The sequence below is a fragment of the Zosterops lateralis genome (assembly GCF_965231275.1).
Source record: "Zosterops lateralis genome assembly, chromosome: Z".
Lineage (NCBI taxonomy): Eukaryota > Metazoa > Chordata > Aves > Passeriformes > Zosteropidae > Zosterops > Zosterops lateralis.
Genome location: NC_139800.1, coordinates 12,328,646 through 12,343,806, shown reverse-complemented (window position 1 = coordinate 12,343,806; position 15,161 = coordinate 12,328,646). Strand labels below are relative to the sequence as shown.

Sequence of the window (15,161 nt, the reverse complement as noted above, 5' to 3'; positions counted from 1 at the left end):
CTGGTGCTCCAGACCCTTCCCCAGCTCCATTGCCCTTCTCTGGACTCTCTCCAGCCCCTCAGTGTCTTTCTTGCAGTGAGGGCCCAGAACTGGACACAGCACTCCAGGTGTGGCCTCAGCAGTGCCCAGCACAGGGGGACAATCCCTGCCCTGCTCCTGCTGCCCACACCATTGCTGATCCAGGCCAGGATGCCCTTGGCCTTCTTGGCCCCCTGGGCACACCCTGCCTCATGTTCAGTCACTGTCACCAGCAGCCCCAGGTCCTTTCCAGCCACTCTGTCCCAGCCTGTGGCCCTGCCTGGGGCTGTTGTGACCCAAGGGCAGGACCTGGCACTTGGCCTTGTTGAACCTCCCACCACTGGCCTCAGCCCATGATCCAGCCTGTCCAGATCCCTCTGCAGAGCCTTCCTGCCCTCCAGCAGATCAGCACTGCCACCCAAATTGGTTTTGCCTGCAAACGGACTGATAGTGCACTTGATCCAGGTCATTAATAAAGATATTAAACAGAACTGCCCCCACTACTGAGCCCAGGGGAGCCTCACCCATGACCAGCCATCAGCTGAATGTAACTCCACTCACCACCACCCTCTGGGCTCAACTATCCAGGCTATTTTTACCCAGTGAGGAGTGCACCTGTCCAAGGCCATGGACTGCCAGCTTTGCAGCAGAATTCTCTGGGAAACTTGTCAAATAAAGGCTTTATTGAGGTTCAAGCGGAAAACATCCACAACCTTTCCTTCATCCGCTAAGCAGGTCGCCTGATCATAGAAGGAGATCATGTTGGCCAAGCAGGACCTGTCTTTCCTAAACCTGTGCTGGCTGGGCCTGATCCCCTGGTTGTCCTGCATGTGCTGTGTGATGTCACTCACAGCCACAGATGCCCCATGACCTTCCTTGGTACCCTGGCCATTCTACAGGCCTATAATTCCCTGGAATCTCCTTCCAACCGTTTCTGCAAATGGATTTCACATTTGCCAACCTCCAGTTGCCTGGGACCTCTCTGGTAATCCAGAACTGCTGGTAAATGATGGGAAGTGGCTCAGTGAACTGGCTGTTCCTGTACTCTTGTATGAATCCCACCTGGCCCCAACAGACTTGTGGAGAGCAATGTTTCATACCTTGGCTGCTAGTTATCCTACAAAACAAAAAAGTTGGTTCTGCTTCTCAACCCCTTTCCTTTCTAATTATTGTTTAGGTAGCCAGAAGTTCTCTGGTTTTGGTCTAATCATAGGAGCATTATCTCAATATATGCATAAACCACTGTTTTTTTCTAATTCAGAACTTGAAGGCCTATAATGGCTGTGTATATTATGCATCAGGTTTCTTTCAATCTGCATTGGTTTATGCAGTGCTTGATTGATATTAGAGAGTATTTGTGTCAAATGCTTACCAGTCACCAACAAGTTATAATACATAGTCCAAGTGAAGATAAGTATGTTATTATTCAGAATGAAGTGATTACAAGCCTGTTTGTGTAAATGAGTGGTTTAAAATGTCTTATTAAAACAAAAAAATCCTATAAATTACAAATCAACCAGATAAAAAAGTGATTTTGAGGGAGAGATATTAGGCTTCTGAGGTATTAAAAAGGAAACAGTGCCAGCATACCTTGCTCATAAAAGTAAGATTGACTTTTTTGACCATGATCTTATTTAAGCAGAATGCAATTTGCTGTAATGGGACTGTAGTACTTAGCTGTATGTATGAGCTAAAAAATGCTTACATATTTTCATTAGGTGTTCTGTGACTGAGTGCCCTGAGATGGATATTGGGGGTAGATTTGTTTGTGTGTTCAGGAAATACACAAAGATTTTGATTTAAGACTAGAAAGATCTTGGGAACCATCTAGAGATTTAGAATTATAAAATAATGAGGCAAATTGTACTCAGCAGCTGAGTCACACTTGGAAGAAGTTGTTTTGCCCTATATATTAGAATTTCTTAATAAATTTGTAAGTTTTTCTTTGTGTTATGTGACATATTTTTCAGGTGTATAATGTAACAGCTGAATGTATGTTTACTGGGATATGTATTCTTAATATTATCTTGCTGACTATTCTAAAATTTCTGAAAGCAGACCACATGTGAGTGGGAGGGAAGTGATGATGGCCTTGATCCTTTGCTCTGAAGTATGATTTCTTACAGGTGCAGAAGATTGCATGATTTCCTTCTGCTATGGGTGATGCTGTTATATGCCCAGTTTAGGGATTTTGTTGTTGAAAAGGTGTTAACTAGATAATGATTGTAGTTTGTTTTTACAGTTGGTAAGACTTCTGAGGCTATTTGGCTCATTCATAAATAAGAATTACAGTAGAAAGAAATACCTTTTTACAGAGTAGAAAGAAATACCTCATGCTTATAAGCTAAAGACCTTTTAATCTTTGAGTGAATCCGAACAGTCTGCTTTTCAAATAGGTTTTCTTCCTGTTCTGTATTTCATGGCTAATAATTTACAGTTGCTGTTCACAACAGCCTGAGAAGTTGGGGTTGAGTGCATGTATGTAAGTGAACTTGTCTGGATTTTAAGAGCAGTATGTAGTCTTTCTGAATTCATGGCAGAGAATTTGCTGTTTGGGATGTTGTGACCTGTCCCTTAGACTAAAATCAGCTTGAGAACTCATTTACTTTCAGACTTCCTGACACATACAGCTCTGATATTTAATTAGGAGTTAAAAAATCAACAGCCTGTTATTTCTGTAAGTATGAAGGACAGATGAAGTATGTTGGAATTATAAAATGTGTGAACTTTGCAGAAAAATTGGGGAAAGGCATGTGAGTTGCTTTCTGCATTACTTAATCAGTAGCATATCTTAGGAATTCTGTAGTATGCAAGTATTGCAAATGCCAGAAGGGTGAAGTACAGAGTCTTTCCATTTAAACTTAATTTAAACTGAACAGAGCCATTTAATTGCAGCACTTCTGGGTATTTACTTCTGGATGGAATTCACTTTTACATTTTCTAATGCAAAATTATTTTTGTGTTTAGGATGATGAATCCTTCAACTTGCATAACAGCAACAGTCCTCATTGTGAGAGAGATATAAACCGAAACTTTGAAAATGAGATTCTTCAGGAGAATGGCAATGCTTCAATTACACCTCAGCAGATCATTCAGTCTTCAGCTTTCCCTCAGGCAGATGTTCTTTCAAGCTCACTTGAGGCAGAGCATAGGTATGTACTTTATAGAACATAGAGTGTTCCTTCATGGTAGCTGAGGATGTTCATAAATTCTTACTAGTTCAGAAGTCAGAATCTGAAAACTGAGAACATATAAAATGTTTCTTGAGTAATGTCAAATTTATCTTTTAGACATGTACTAATTTAACATGAGATGTACTTTGTTTCTTAAACCTGTGTACTGACTTGCATCCAATTTTTAGTAAAGAAAATTTATTCCTTAGTAAAGAATATAGCAAATTACATAGTGACTTCATCCCTCTGATTTTGGTCTAGGTGTCTGGGAGGAGCAATATATGTAATTGCTGTTTGTATTAATAATATTTTAAATGCTGCACTTTATATAAAACTCCAATGAGCTTTTCATCATTATTCAGTTAATTAATTATTTTTGTAGCTGACTCGTTTACACTATTAGTGATATCACAAGACAGTCTGTTGGAAGGTCAGAGAGCAATTTAATGAAAAGGATTGAAATAATTCTAATTTCCCAGTAAAGCAGCTGGTAGATACGTAGCAGTTGTTAGATATGAGAATGATACTGCTGGAAAATCACAACCCAGTCTGAAAATGAGCTAGTCGTGAACTCTGTCAGATTGTTATGGTTTCTGGCAACACTACAGAATTACAGTGATAGATTAGACAGGGGGTTTTTTTGGTGATAGAGTCTATACATTGGACTAGACAGCTCTTCATTTTGTAGTGCCTGTAGAAGAAACTTTCATTTCCTCTTATTCCTCATAAGTATGAGGAATACAAAGCACCCTGCTCTGTTCCTTTTTTCCCCACCACTGGCTTTGGAAACAGAAAGGCTTGGCCTAGTCTTGGAGTAGGAGCATCATTGCTGTAAGTGGCACCAGCTGTGATGGGTTCTGTCAGTGGAGTGTTGTGGATGGTGGCAGGCTCCTCGGGAGGCAGAGATGGCGGGAGGGCTGGAACCGGCCTGGTGGTGGGATGTTTACAGCTGCTGGAGCCCAGCCCAGCCCCTCGGCCTCCCCTGAGCCAGCCTGTTACCTGTTCCAGGCTGGGACAAGAAAGCTCTTTCATGGGGTTTGTTTAGCTTTTAACATGTGTTGGTAGAGGAGTGTTCAGCTTCCTGGTAGTTTAACAAGGTGTCAGTATTCAAAACTAGTCACCGATGGGTTTTGTCAGGTGCAGAGGAGACTCTTAGCCGCTCCTCTTAGAAAAAATAATGGGTGGCTTCTTCCCTCCTCACTAAATGTCAGTCACACATGGACACATGAAGACTACAAAAAGGCTGCTTGCCATTGCAGAGAGAAAAATCTGTGACTTCAGAGAGAATGCTCTTCATCCAGAGGATAGTTGGTTCTGGTACAGGATTGCCAGGGCACTGATCATAACAGACAGGCTTGACAGAGTTCAAGAAGTGTTTGGGCAGTGTTCTCAGTCACAGTGTGTGATTCTGTGCGGGGCCAGGAGTTGGATGCTGCATTCCTTGTGGGTCACTTCCAACTCAGGATATTCTGGGAGTCTGTGAAAACTTTGGCCACTAGAGGCTCATGATTTTTTGACTGGAAGATGGGAGTAAAATCTAAGTCAGTTTTTCAATTCAAATTACTTTAAATAGCCTTGTTAAGATTTCTGGGCAGATATCTTTCTTTTGTGGTATCCCAGGGAGGCAGGCTGTGTGTCCATGCTGCCCTAGCCCGTTGGCTGTGAGTTCAGCATGTGTGTGGACAGATGTGGGAAATTGTACTTTGGGCCATCACCTTAGCTCTCAGGTTATTTTTGCATACCTAGTAACAATATAGGCACATTTGGTACAAAAGGGCTTCCTTCCTGCTGGGGAAGTTTCCAACATGCAGCAATCCTGTCAGTATCAAGTTTGCTAATCCAAAATAATTTTCTTTATTGTTCACACTTTTAACCATTCTAGAATAGTGTCAATTTAAAGGGACAGCGGTGCTGCTAACATTACAGAATGTTGCTGTAAAGTTAATTCGCCATTACCCTGAATTTAACTTACATTAACAGGGACTCTGTAACTATTTACTTCACTGAATGCAGTGTTAAGGTCTGAGCTTGCTTGCAGTAAACTTTTAAACTCAACTGACTATCATTGAACTGCATTTGGCATTGTGTTTTTTGTGCAATCTATTCTGTTAGAGTTTTGGATGACTTATATCCTGATTATTTGATTGTTCCTGCCTGTTATGCTTTCCAGTTTGATCCAAATGCAACAGGGGATACAATTTCCATTTCTGTAATTGTCCTGCTGACTTTTTTATTAAGCATAGTGCTTTTCTCCTACAATTGCGGGCTTTTGTTATGGTTCTAAAAATAGTCATTGGTGGCTTTGGTTATCTGCAAATTTGCCTGGTGCACATCCACTGTACTGGGATATAGTGGGGAGGGTTGTGTTGAAGGGCATTTTTTGCTGATATCTGCCTAAATGATGTGCCTGGTAACTGATATGGTATCAGCTGTGAGTTTGTCTTACTTCCCTATTTTAATATATTCACTGTTTTTTAGCTCTTAAGTGTCAGCTCTGGCATACATTTTAGAAACTTGTATATTTTTTATGAAATAGCTTTAGTCTGCTTTAATGTTTAAGGTCAAAAGATACCTGGTTTGCCTGGGGAACAGGCTAATCCTTTTTGCAAAAACTTTGCAGCAAATAAACTTCACTGTTAAATGTCACTGTCTTTACCCTCAGAAAACCCCTGTTGCCACAGCATCTTCAAGTGTAAAACCACTTTCTTCCTGCTCAGAAGGAAGCTCCATACTTCTTTTGGAACTAGCCAAAACATGCTGATTATTGCATCTTTGTATATCTCAAGCTTAGTTATGAGAGTTTATCTTCTCCTCATTTCTTCCCCTTATCCCAAAATTCCCTCCTAGCTGTTTGAGCTGAAATACCAGTGTGTGCTGTTGGCTGAGACTCAGTTGTGAAGAAGCCTGACACAGCTCTTGATATTAGCATGTGGTATAAAAAAGAAATCACGAGGCTGGGGCATCCCTGGATTGGTTTCCATCGAGTGACACCACCAATATTCCTCGTGCTTTGCTCTGCTTTTTTATTCAGGAAAACCTGCAGAGTCCCTCTGTGCCTTTGTCTCTTCACACTGTTCTCAGGGGAGTACATTGCTGCTTCACTAACAGTTATAAATTGTATTAAGAAAATACATTCTTACTGTTTTGACACAGATCACTTGCCTTAGAATGAAGGTATAGTTTTCACTACGTACAGTGGTAGAACAGGGTCATCTTTGAGGGACCTGAGAACTCAGCTTCTGTGCTTTATATACCTTCTACAAGACTTAAACTCACACAAGCATTTAAAAAAAACCCAGGCTGATTAATCAATGCATTTATTACAGGTCTTTAGACATGTATGTAAGCAGAGTTTGAAATGTCTGAGTGTGTGTAGCAAATTCCTTAATGTTGTCCTTCTTAATTTAAAGATTGTTAAAGGAGATGGGCTGGCAGGAAGACAGTGAAAATGATGAAACATGTGCTCCACTAACTGAGGATGAGATGAGGGAATTCCAAGTCATTAGTGAACAGGTAAGACTAAGTTAATTTTCCATTATGAACTTGTAGTTGGTTACCCTAGATGCCTACCTTTGAGGAGGATTTGCAGTAATTTTGATCATTAGGGAATGTTGTTCCACTACCATTTCAGTACTGTGCTTTTGGAAGTATAGTTGCTTCAAAAAAAATAGGGATACCAGTGCTGACTGTAGCTCAGGCCTATTTACAAGGAGTATTAGGGGAGGGGTAGAGAGTACTTCTGAGTAGTTTCAGTATTGGTGATGGGAGAAGGTCACAGGCTTGAAAGCCTCCTTAGCTTTAGCCTCCTAAGCTCCTCCTTAGCCTAAAGAAAGAGTCTTCTTTGAAGGTTTTTATGCAGTTTCATTGCTACTCTGAGAGTTGCATTTTCTTTTTTGGGAATGGAGAGACACTTAATTTCCTAGTAACAAAGTATGAAAAGGTAATCTAGACTTGATTTTTCTTTCCCTTTTTTTAAAATTAGGTGTCGAATATACTGGTGGGGTTAGTGAGAAGTAATCAGAAAGCAGACCAGTGTGTTGTGCTAAATCTGAACATTCAGTATTTCCGTGTCTAGCCACACACACACAGAGTAGAGAATTTCGAATGTTAAACTTTGAAGTGCTTGCCTTAGTGCATACCTTCTACATGATATTGAAAATGCAATAATTCCTTTATTTTTTGCAGAATGAGCTGTTCCCTTTCTCTTCAGTGTCTTTGACTTTCCAGTTGCTGAGATACCTATTCCTCTCAGCAGCATCTCTTCTGAGCCCATTCCCTATTGCCCCTTGCCCTTCTTAGCACAGATGTTTCCAGCACTGTGGGAAAAGGGACTGGATTGCAGGGAGAAACCATTTGAGAGGAAGGATCTCTGTATGGGCACATGAGTGAGAGCAGGGTGCACTCAGTGACTGCAGGAGTTCAGCACAACTGGAGACACTGGGATATGGGTGGCTGGCCAGAGGTGAAGGCTTGCAGGGGAGTTTTCCTTTCTGTGTACACAGGAAAAGCTGTGGATCCAGTGTAGCCCAGTAGTGAAGATGCAAAGAGTGTTGAATTGCAACAGATTGTTGTTTGGCACTTTCTTTCTCTAAATGTGTCATGTTTCCACATTTCAGTTAAAAAAAAATGGCCTTCGGAAAAACGGCATTTTGAAGAATGGCCTCATCTGTAATTTTAAATTTAGCCCCTGGAAAAACAGCACTTTCAAACCTGCTCTGGAGAATGAGGATTCAGAGACAAGCAGCAGTGATACATCAGATGATGATGATGTGTGAAGACTTCTGTAACACCTGTAGAAGCCCATTTGTTCTTGTGAAGATTTGGGGATGTTTTGTCCAAAAATAAATGTAATTTATTTAGTAACATGCCCACTACAGGAAAAATTATGGGACTTACCTCTGAGGAAGTAAGGAATGTTTTATTGGGTGTGTTGAAACTCAGTATAATTTTTCTGTAGATGAATGTTGTAGAATGAGGCCTTGGGTTGACCCAGCATTGACTTCGCTCATTGAAGCATTTCTGACTAGGCAATGTGACAATGCTACAAATCAGATTTTTTTCTCACTTAATAATAAAAGCAAAGAATTGTGTCATGTCTTGCAAAGCTTCTGTCTTAAAATGTCTAAGGAAACAGAAGGCAGCTTGACACAGTGTTTTTCTTGCCAAGTCATTTCTTTCTTAGTGGAAATCAATGTGTCCACTTTTAACGTAAAAAGGGCAATGTAGCGTGTTGGCTAAAATGAGCAAAGTGCACTAAAATTCCTTTCCTTTACTGCGCTGTTGAACTGTTCTACAGATAACTGCTCTTTAGCCATTTCTAGTGTTGTTGTTATTAATGGCAAAAGACCCTGATGTTACAGTTCCGAATTTCTAGAATTAACTTTTAAATTGAAAGCTTTAAGAGGTATAGAAAGACCCTTATTCTCACAGTAATGTGTGGGAAAATAAGCAGTTAGATTTTATTGTTCAACATACAGAGAAATTGTTATACTGACTGGATTTCTTCACTACTTGGGAAATAAACTGATTTACAGACTATTGTCTCAGTGCATAGTATCATGAGTGTTGTTTTTAAAACTGCTAAGTTTGTTTGCATTTATATTACATATACTCTGTCAGCAATGCAGTTGTGCATTTCAGAACAAGGTAAAAATGCTTTCACCACCAGATCTTGCTTTTATAGTAGCAGAAGTATAGGTTGTGCAATAACCACCTGTTTTGCTTACTCTGTCAGATTTTTTTCTTTATTATCTCATATTTAAAAACCAATATTGTATTATTTATAATTTTATTTGGTTTATTTTAGTTCTTTAAATATTTTCCACAGTTGTACTAGCTGTGTAGCATTAATTCATAAGCACAACTGCTCTTGGGGATATCACATATGTTTATAATATAGCATATATATATATATAGACGCTTCCCTGTCAAGAGGTTTTTGAATTCTACTACATCTTATAGTAAATTATTTGTAGTTTAGAACTTGAAAGCAAAAATATTTATAAACTTGAGATTCTGTTCATATTTCTTTAGGAAAATAGTTGGATTTTTTTATAAGGTGGCATCAATTTTGGGCCAAATTTGCAATGTTTCTCTTTCTTATTTATTGTTAATTTGAATAGATATTTCTTTTCTAGGGGTTAGTTTTTGTATTAGAAGAGGCTTGCAAATACTGATGCAGTTAATTTTGGCATGGTGTATTGAAATACTCCATTTCTAATCTCAATTTAAGGGGATAAAAATGTTTCTTTTTTAAAAAGAAAACTGCCATATCTGTAATGATGTTTTTTTCTACCTGCATGCCTTATACACCTTTTTCCTCTCCCTTTCCTGATTTATTTTTTTTAACTGACTTTGACACATAGGTGTGGTTTGTTCAGTTTTTGGTTTTCACATACTATCAAAAGGATTTTCTGCCTATCCTAATTGTGTAGTGATATGTGGATATACTATTTTAATACCAAGTGAAAATGGTTTTGCCTTAGCATTTCTCAGAGTGGGGTGTCTTTCTTCCCTTCTTTTAGTTTAGTAGTAAGTGTCTTCGCCCCAAAAAGGCTTTCTTCCCTTCTTTAATTAATTTAGTAATAAGTGTATCTAAATATCTGAGAAGTTAATATAATTATAGAGGAGCTGTGTTAAAATTGTATTTACTTTGGAAATTGAGAACATCCTCTTTAGAGAAAGCAGAAGTACTAGTCTTACTTGTTACTTCTTTTTTGTCAGTTTATATCCTGAAACTGTTAATGGAACCACTGATTGTAATGAAGGTAGCAGGAATTGGGCAGTGGTTTGCTTTGTAGAGTGAAACACTTTTACAGCCTTTGTAACTCTTTTGTGTGTGATTTCTCCTCTTGTGTCTGCAAATATTTGTGGATTAATTTCTGTTCCTGTACCAGTGGTTGGTTCTGCCAGTTCAGAGACCCCCTCAGAGGTCTGTGTGGCCCCAGGCTTAAATGGTTATCTGCCTGTTCTGTTCCCCTTCATGGCAGTGTCGGAATGGGTGAGATTTGGTATTTCTACTGAGGAACTGGATTCCCCTTATGTTATATTTACTTATGACAAAGGTGAGTAGAGTATCTGTCATCTTCTGTGTCACCTTAAGGAAGTCTTGGTTGCTTACTGTGGGAACTTTTTAGGTTTTTATTTTCCTGGGAGTTGTCACTAAAAACAATCTATGGCTGTTGTAGTATACTTCATAAAATGTATGAAAGCATTTTATTGTATGGTTCCCTTTTTTTTTTTTTTATGCTTGATGATGTAGAGAAGAATGAAATCTGATTCTCTAGTATTTAACAATGCAACTCTATCCATTTTTTACTTTGTTCCTTTCCCAGGGCAATTCAAGTAATGTGTTGGCCTTTTTGTTCTCTCATACGTAAACCATGATCTATTTCCAGAATAAGTCCTCTTTTGTTTTTCTGCTTGAGCAGGCGTCTGCTTTAAAGAATTGAGAAGTTGGTGACTAAGCTTGCCTGTTTCCTTAGTGAACACTAGTAAGCTTTGGAGATAGTTTGTCAGTGCTGGGCTGACAGAGCTTGACTTCAGTGATGGTAATCACAGGTGGCTGCATGCAGACATGAAGTCACTACAATTTCTCTTCATCTTCCAGCCTTTATTGGGAGAGAACCATGTATTCCTGGCTCCCTATTCAAACCCTCTCTAAAAGCTAACAGGAGCGATCAGTCACTCTGATTTTTCTGATCTCTTGTTGATGGAGAATGTATTCTCTGCCTGCTGCTGGCATGGAGGGTGCCTGAGTTTATGGTGGGGAGCTGGAGGTCCTTTGCCTCATGCAGAATGACCAGAGGCCTCCCTAACTGACTTGTACCGGGCCTTTCCCTCTCTTGAAGCTTAAGAGAAGCTAGATAATAGATAGAAGAAAGATTACTGTAGTTTTAGCACTCTTTTCAGGAAAGTTAAGTTGTCCACTGATTCATTGGACCCAATCAAGAGTCTGAACAAGACTTTAATGGTCATCCTAGTCTTTGAGAAATGCCTACCAAGTGTGAAGGAAATTAATTTTTACTCCCCTATGCAGTTGCCTGTGGGAGAAGAACATCTCCTTGATTTGAGATGGGGACCTCAACTTCAATATTTCTTTTTAAAAGAATAGCTGTTTTTCAGGAAATACATTTAAACTGCTGCCTGCTGGAAACTAGGAGAGTTTAGTCAAGGATGCCTTTATTTTTCCATTATGTGTTTGCTGCTAGGCAGCAGCTGAGGCAATTTACTCAGCTGCAGGGAACTTTTGATCTTGTTAAGGATTATTGCACTTGAGCACCAAGGGTTCCTAGCTCATTAGGTTAATAAATATGTTGACTAGGTGGTCGTATTTCTTCATGCTGCTGTTCTTGGTTATCGGTGAATTTTACTGCAAACTGAATGAGATTTGTTTTGTAGCCTGGATCTCTCTGCTGCCTTCATTAGAGGTACCTGGAAATGCATTTGCTAAACCAGCTCTGGCAGTGATCTGCAAAGCAGTCTGGCTCTGGATGGGGCACAGGGCAGTGACAAACTCTTCTGACTTAGGAGGTTTGCACTTCCTCGGGAGATGTGTAAGCCAGGTCTGAGGTCTGTCTCTTACTGGGTTGCCATCTGGCAGAGATCTTGAGACTAAAGAAAAACTCACTCCTTCAACCAGTGGATCAGTAAGAGTTTCCTGCTCTGTTACTGAGTTCAGTGTCAACCACAGTCTGCTTCCATTGCAGTCCCTTGTGCAGGTCAGATCATCTACTGGATGTGGGAGGTCTCACAGGTCTCTCTCCTAGAGAGAGCAGCATGCCTTCCTTAAATTCCTGAAAAGCTACCTGACAGTAAGCTTGCTGTGTAGTCTTCATTCTCCTGGATATTCTTAGTATGCAACTATTTATTTCCCTAGCTCTAGCATAATTTTTGAAGAGAAATGACATTCCATACCTGCAGGACAAGTGCTCATTTAGTTTTGTCTCCTATGCAGATGAAAGATAAACCTTTGAAGTGAAAGAGTATTTTTGGTAACTGGCGATTGTTGATGTCCAGACAGGCACCTGCTTAACAGTCTGATGGAGCTTGGGTCAGTATGGGAGAACTTGAGTTCCCCTTAGGAGATGTGGGGAGAGAACTTTCTGTGAGTACTAAGCAAGGCACTACGGAGCTTCAGCTTGGGAAGCAAAGGAAAACAAACTCCTTTCCTGCTGCCAGGAAGTGTCAGATTCGAGAACTGTTGCAGGAAATTGCACAGGCTTGAGAGCTTGGACCAGCCTGGTGGCCTGAGCTATTCCATTTTGCTAGTTTACCAGGCTGGTGATGTCCTGTCCTGAGTTGTGATCTTCTAAGGCTAGAGGTTCTGAAACAGAGCTGTGCCTTAGGTACCAACACAGTGCTCTTGGCTGACTCTGAACCCAGAGAGTACCAGTGTTGCCTTACTGTTTTTACAGTTGGGTCAGGGAAGGTGGTGCAGCTTTTCCTCCAGTCAGCTACTCAGTGTTGCCAGTATCGGAGATGATATGCAGCTCTGATCCTGCTTACTCCAGCGTGGTGACTTTAGTATTGTGGCTTCCTTATTCCTTTTGTATGATAGCTTCAAGTCTGGAGGCTCTGTGTTACTGTAATCTGTGTGTATTCCATCTGCAGTTGCTTTCTGCTGAAGAGGAACCATTTTTAGCAAGTCAAGGAGCATCCTGGCCAGGCTTGACTGCATCGTGGATAGGTGAAAAATGGAACTTTGAGTTGTTTAGCCTACATGTGCACACACTGTGTTACAGAGATGTGTTCTATTAGAATGTAATACCAGGGGGATATTGTAGAATTGTTCGCTGTAACTTATTTTCTGTGCTTGCCATTTGTGCTTGGTTGGTGTTGCTTTTGTTGGTGTTGCCTTTTGTCATGACCATCACATTTTTTCTTGCTTTAAATTATAGCCAGGTTGAAGGGTGTCTTTCTCAATTACTGGGTTAATTTTTTATTTTCCTACAACATTGTTTTAGGTAACAATTCATACTGTTTGAAAGGATAATGAAAATGAAAGCTGTCTGAAATGAGCTGATCTGTAAGAAATTGACATACTCTATAAGCAGCCTCCTGAGTCAAGCCGCTGTTTATGCAAAGCTTCATTACCAAAAGCTGAGAAACCCTTCTGTCTGCATTGGAAGGTTGTTTCAAAAAGAAGCTCAAGTATGAATGTAAATTACACAGAAATTTTACTAAATCCTCACAGGACACTTCTTTGCTTCTGTTTCTTTTATTGTCCATCTCCAAAGTGGGCATGCACAAATCTTTGTACTGAATAAACACATTTTCATAATTGAGATAAACTAATTAGTTATTCTGAAAATGCAGTTTGTAAGTATGTTCCTGCTCCAGATAAATTATAACTTAGTATTATTTAATTTTTAGTCTTTCATTTTATAAACTGCTGAAAAACAAGCACATTGTTGTAGATGAAACTGGTGATATTGGCTGTGGTTATGTTTACCTTATGTTTCCACTGGAAGAATCTGTTCCTGGTCACTTACTGCTGAATATACTATGGGACCAGTTTTCCCTGTCTGCAGCGGCAGGCTGGTAGAGCCCAGCAGATGTGCTGAAGGCAGATACAGTTGTGGACAACTCAGTGGCAAAAGAGGGGAAAAAATTTCAGTGATAAGGATGAATGGGAGCAAACAGTCTCATAATTTTGAAAAACTAAGTTCTGCAATAAGTTTGTAGTGATCATGTAGCTGGAAAGTGAGTCTTCTGATGCCAGTGAAGTGTTCCTCCCTGCCTCTTAGTGGTTGGTTGTGTTAGATTACAGTGAACATTGTTGCATGTGATGATCGCAGATTATGCTGTTTCATTGTAAAAAAGTTAATGTCTTTATTGATTTATGTGGAGGTTTGATGTGGTTCTCTTATGTCTTGTTCCTTTTTTTATTATTAATTTTGAGATAAGCTGGTTGGGACATGCCAGGTATAGCAATGAGCAAGCAAGATCCTGATTTTAGTGGATGTTTGTGCAAATTCTTATCTTAACCATGGTAATTTACTTGAAGAAAACCATACTGCTGTCTGAGCACAAGGACGCAAAGGTAAGTTAATGTTGAAGGACTTGGCACAGGAGTACCAGAGGAGGGGAGTAGTTCTGTGTTTTGTGCATGGCATGGATGATGTGTTAAGTAAGTCTGAACCAAATAATGCATTAGGTCCATGTCCTGCTAGGTAAGTGGTATGTGTGTATGCAATAAAAACAGTAACACATGCCTGCAAGGGCTTGAAGGTTGGACGTGCTTGTGCTTCCTGGCCTTCTGCAAAGTTCTCTGTTTATAGTCTTGACCTTGATTTTTCTTTGGATACCTTTCTTATGCCACTTAACAAATCACAGAGTCACTAGGTTGGAAGAGATCTTCAAGGTCAAGTCCAACCCATGCCCTAACACCTCAATTAAACCATGGCACTGAGTGCCATGTCCAGTCTTAAACACATCCAGGGATGGTGACTCCACCACCTCCCTGGGCAGACTATTCCAGTGCTTTATTATCCTTTCTGTAAAAACCTTTTTCCAAATGTCCAGCGTATGTTTTCCTTGCCTCAGCTTAAGACTGTGTTACTCTTGTTCTGTCAGTTGCTTTCTGGAGAAAGAGACCAACCCCCACCTGAATACAACTACCCTTCAGGGAGTTGTAGAGAGTGATAAGGTCACCTCTGAGTCTCCTTTTCTCCAGGATAAACAACCCCAGCTCCCTCAGTCGTTCCTCACAGGGTTTGTGTTCCCAGCCCCTCACCAGCCTCATTACCTCCTCTGGATGTGCTCAAGTGTCTCAATGGCCTTCCCAAACTGAGGGCCCAGAGCTGGACACAACACTCAGGTATGGCCTCAGCAGTGCCCAGTACAGGGGCAAAATGACCTCCCTGCTCCTGCTGGACACACTATTCCTGATCCAGGCCAGGATGTCGTTGGCCTTCTTGGCCACCAGGGCACACCCTGCCTCATGTTCAGTCTCTGTCACCAGCACCC

The 15,161-nt window shown here is 40.4% G+C and overlaps 1 protein-coding gene across 1 annotated transcript in view; it reads left to right on the top strand.

Annotated features, from left to right (window-relative positions):
• GPBP1 (GC-rich promoter binding protein 1) overlaps window positions 1–8,737 on the top strand; it is a 35,825-nt gene extending 27,088 nt beyond the window's left edge. The window contains exons 11-13 of the mRNA XM_083883362.1: window positions 2,986–3,170; window positions 6,602–6,704; window positions 7,808–8,737. Of these exons, the coding sequence (XP_083739488.1) occupies window positions 2,986–3,170; window positions 6,602–6,704; window positions 7,808–7,966 (447 nt within the window). The 3' untranslated portion in view covers window positions 7,967–8,737. The remainder of the gene's footprint in view (window positions 1–2,985; window positions 3,171–6,601; window positions 6,705–7,807) is intronic.
• The last annotated feature ends 6,424 nt before the right edge of the window (window positions 8,738–15,161 follow it).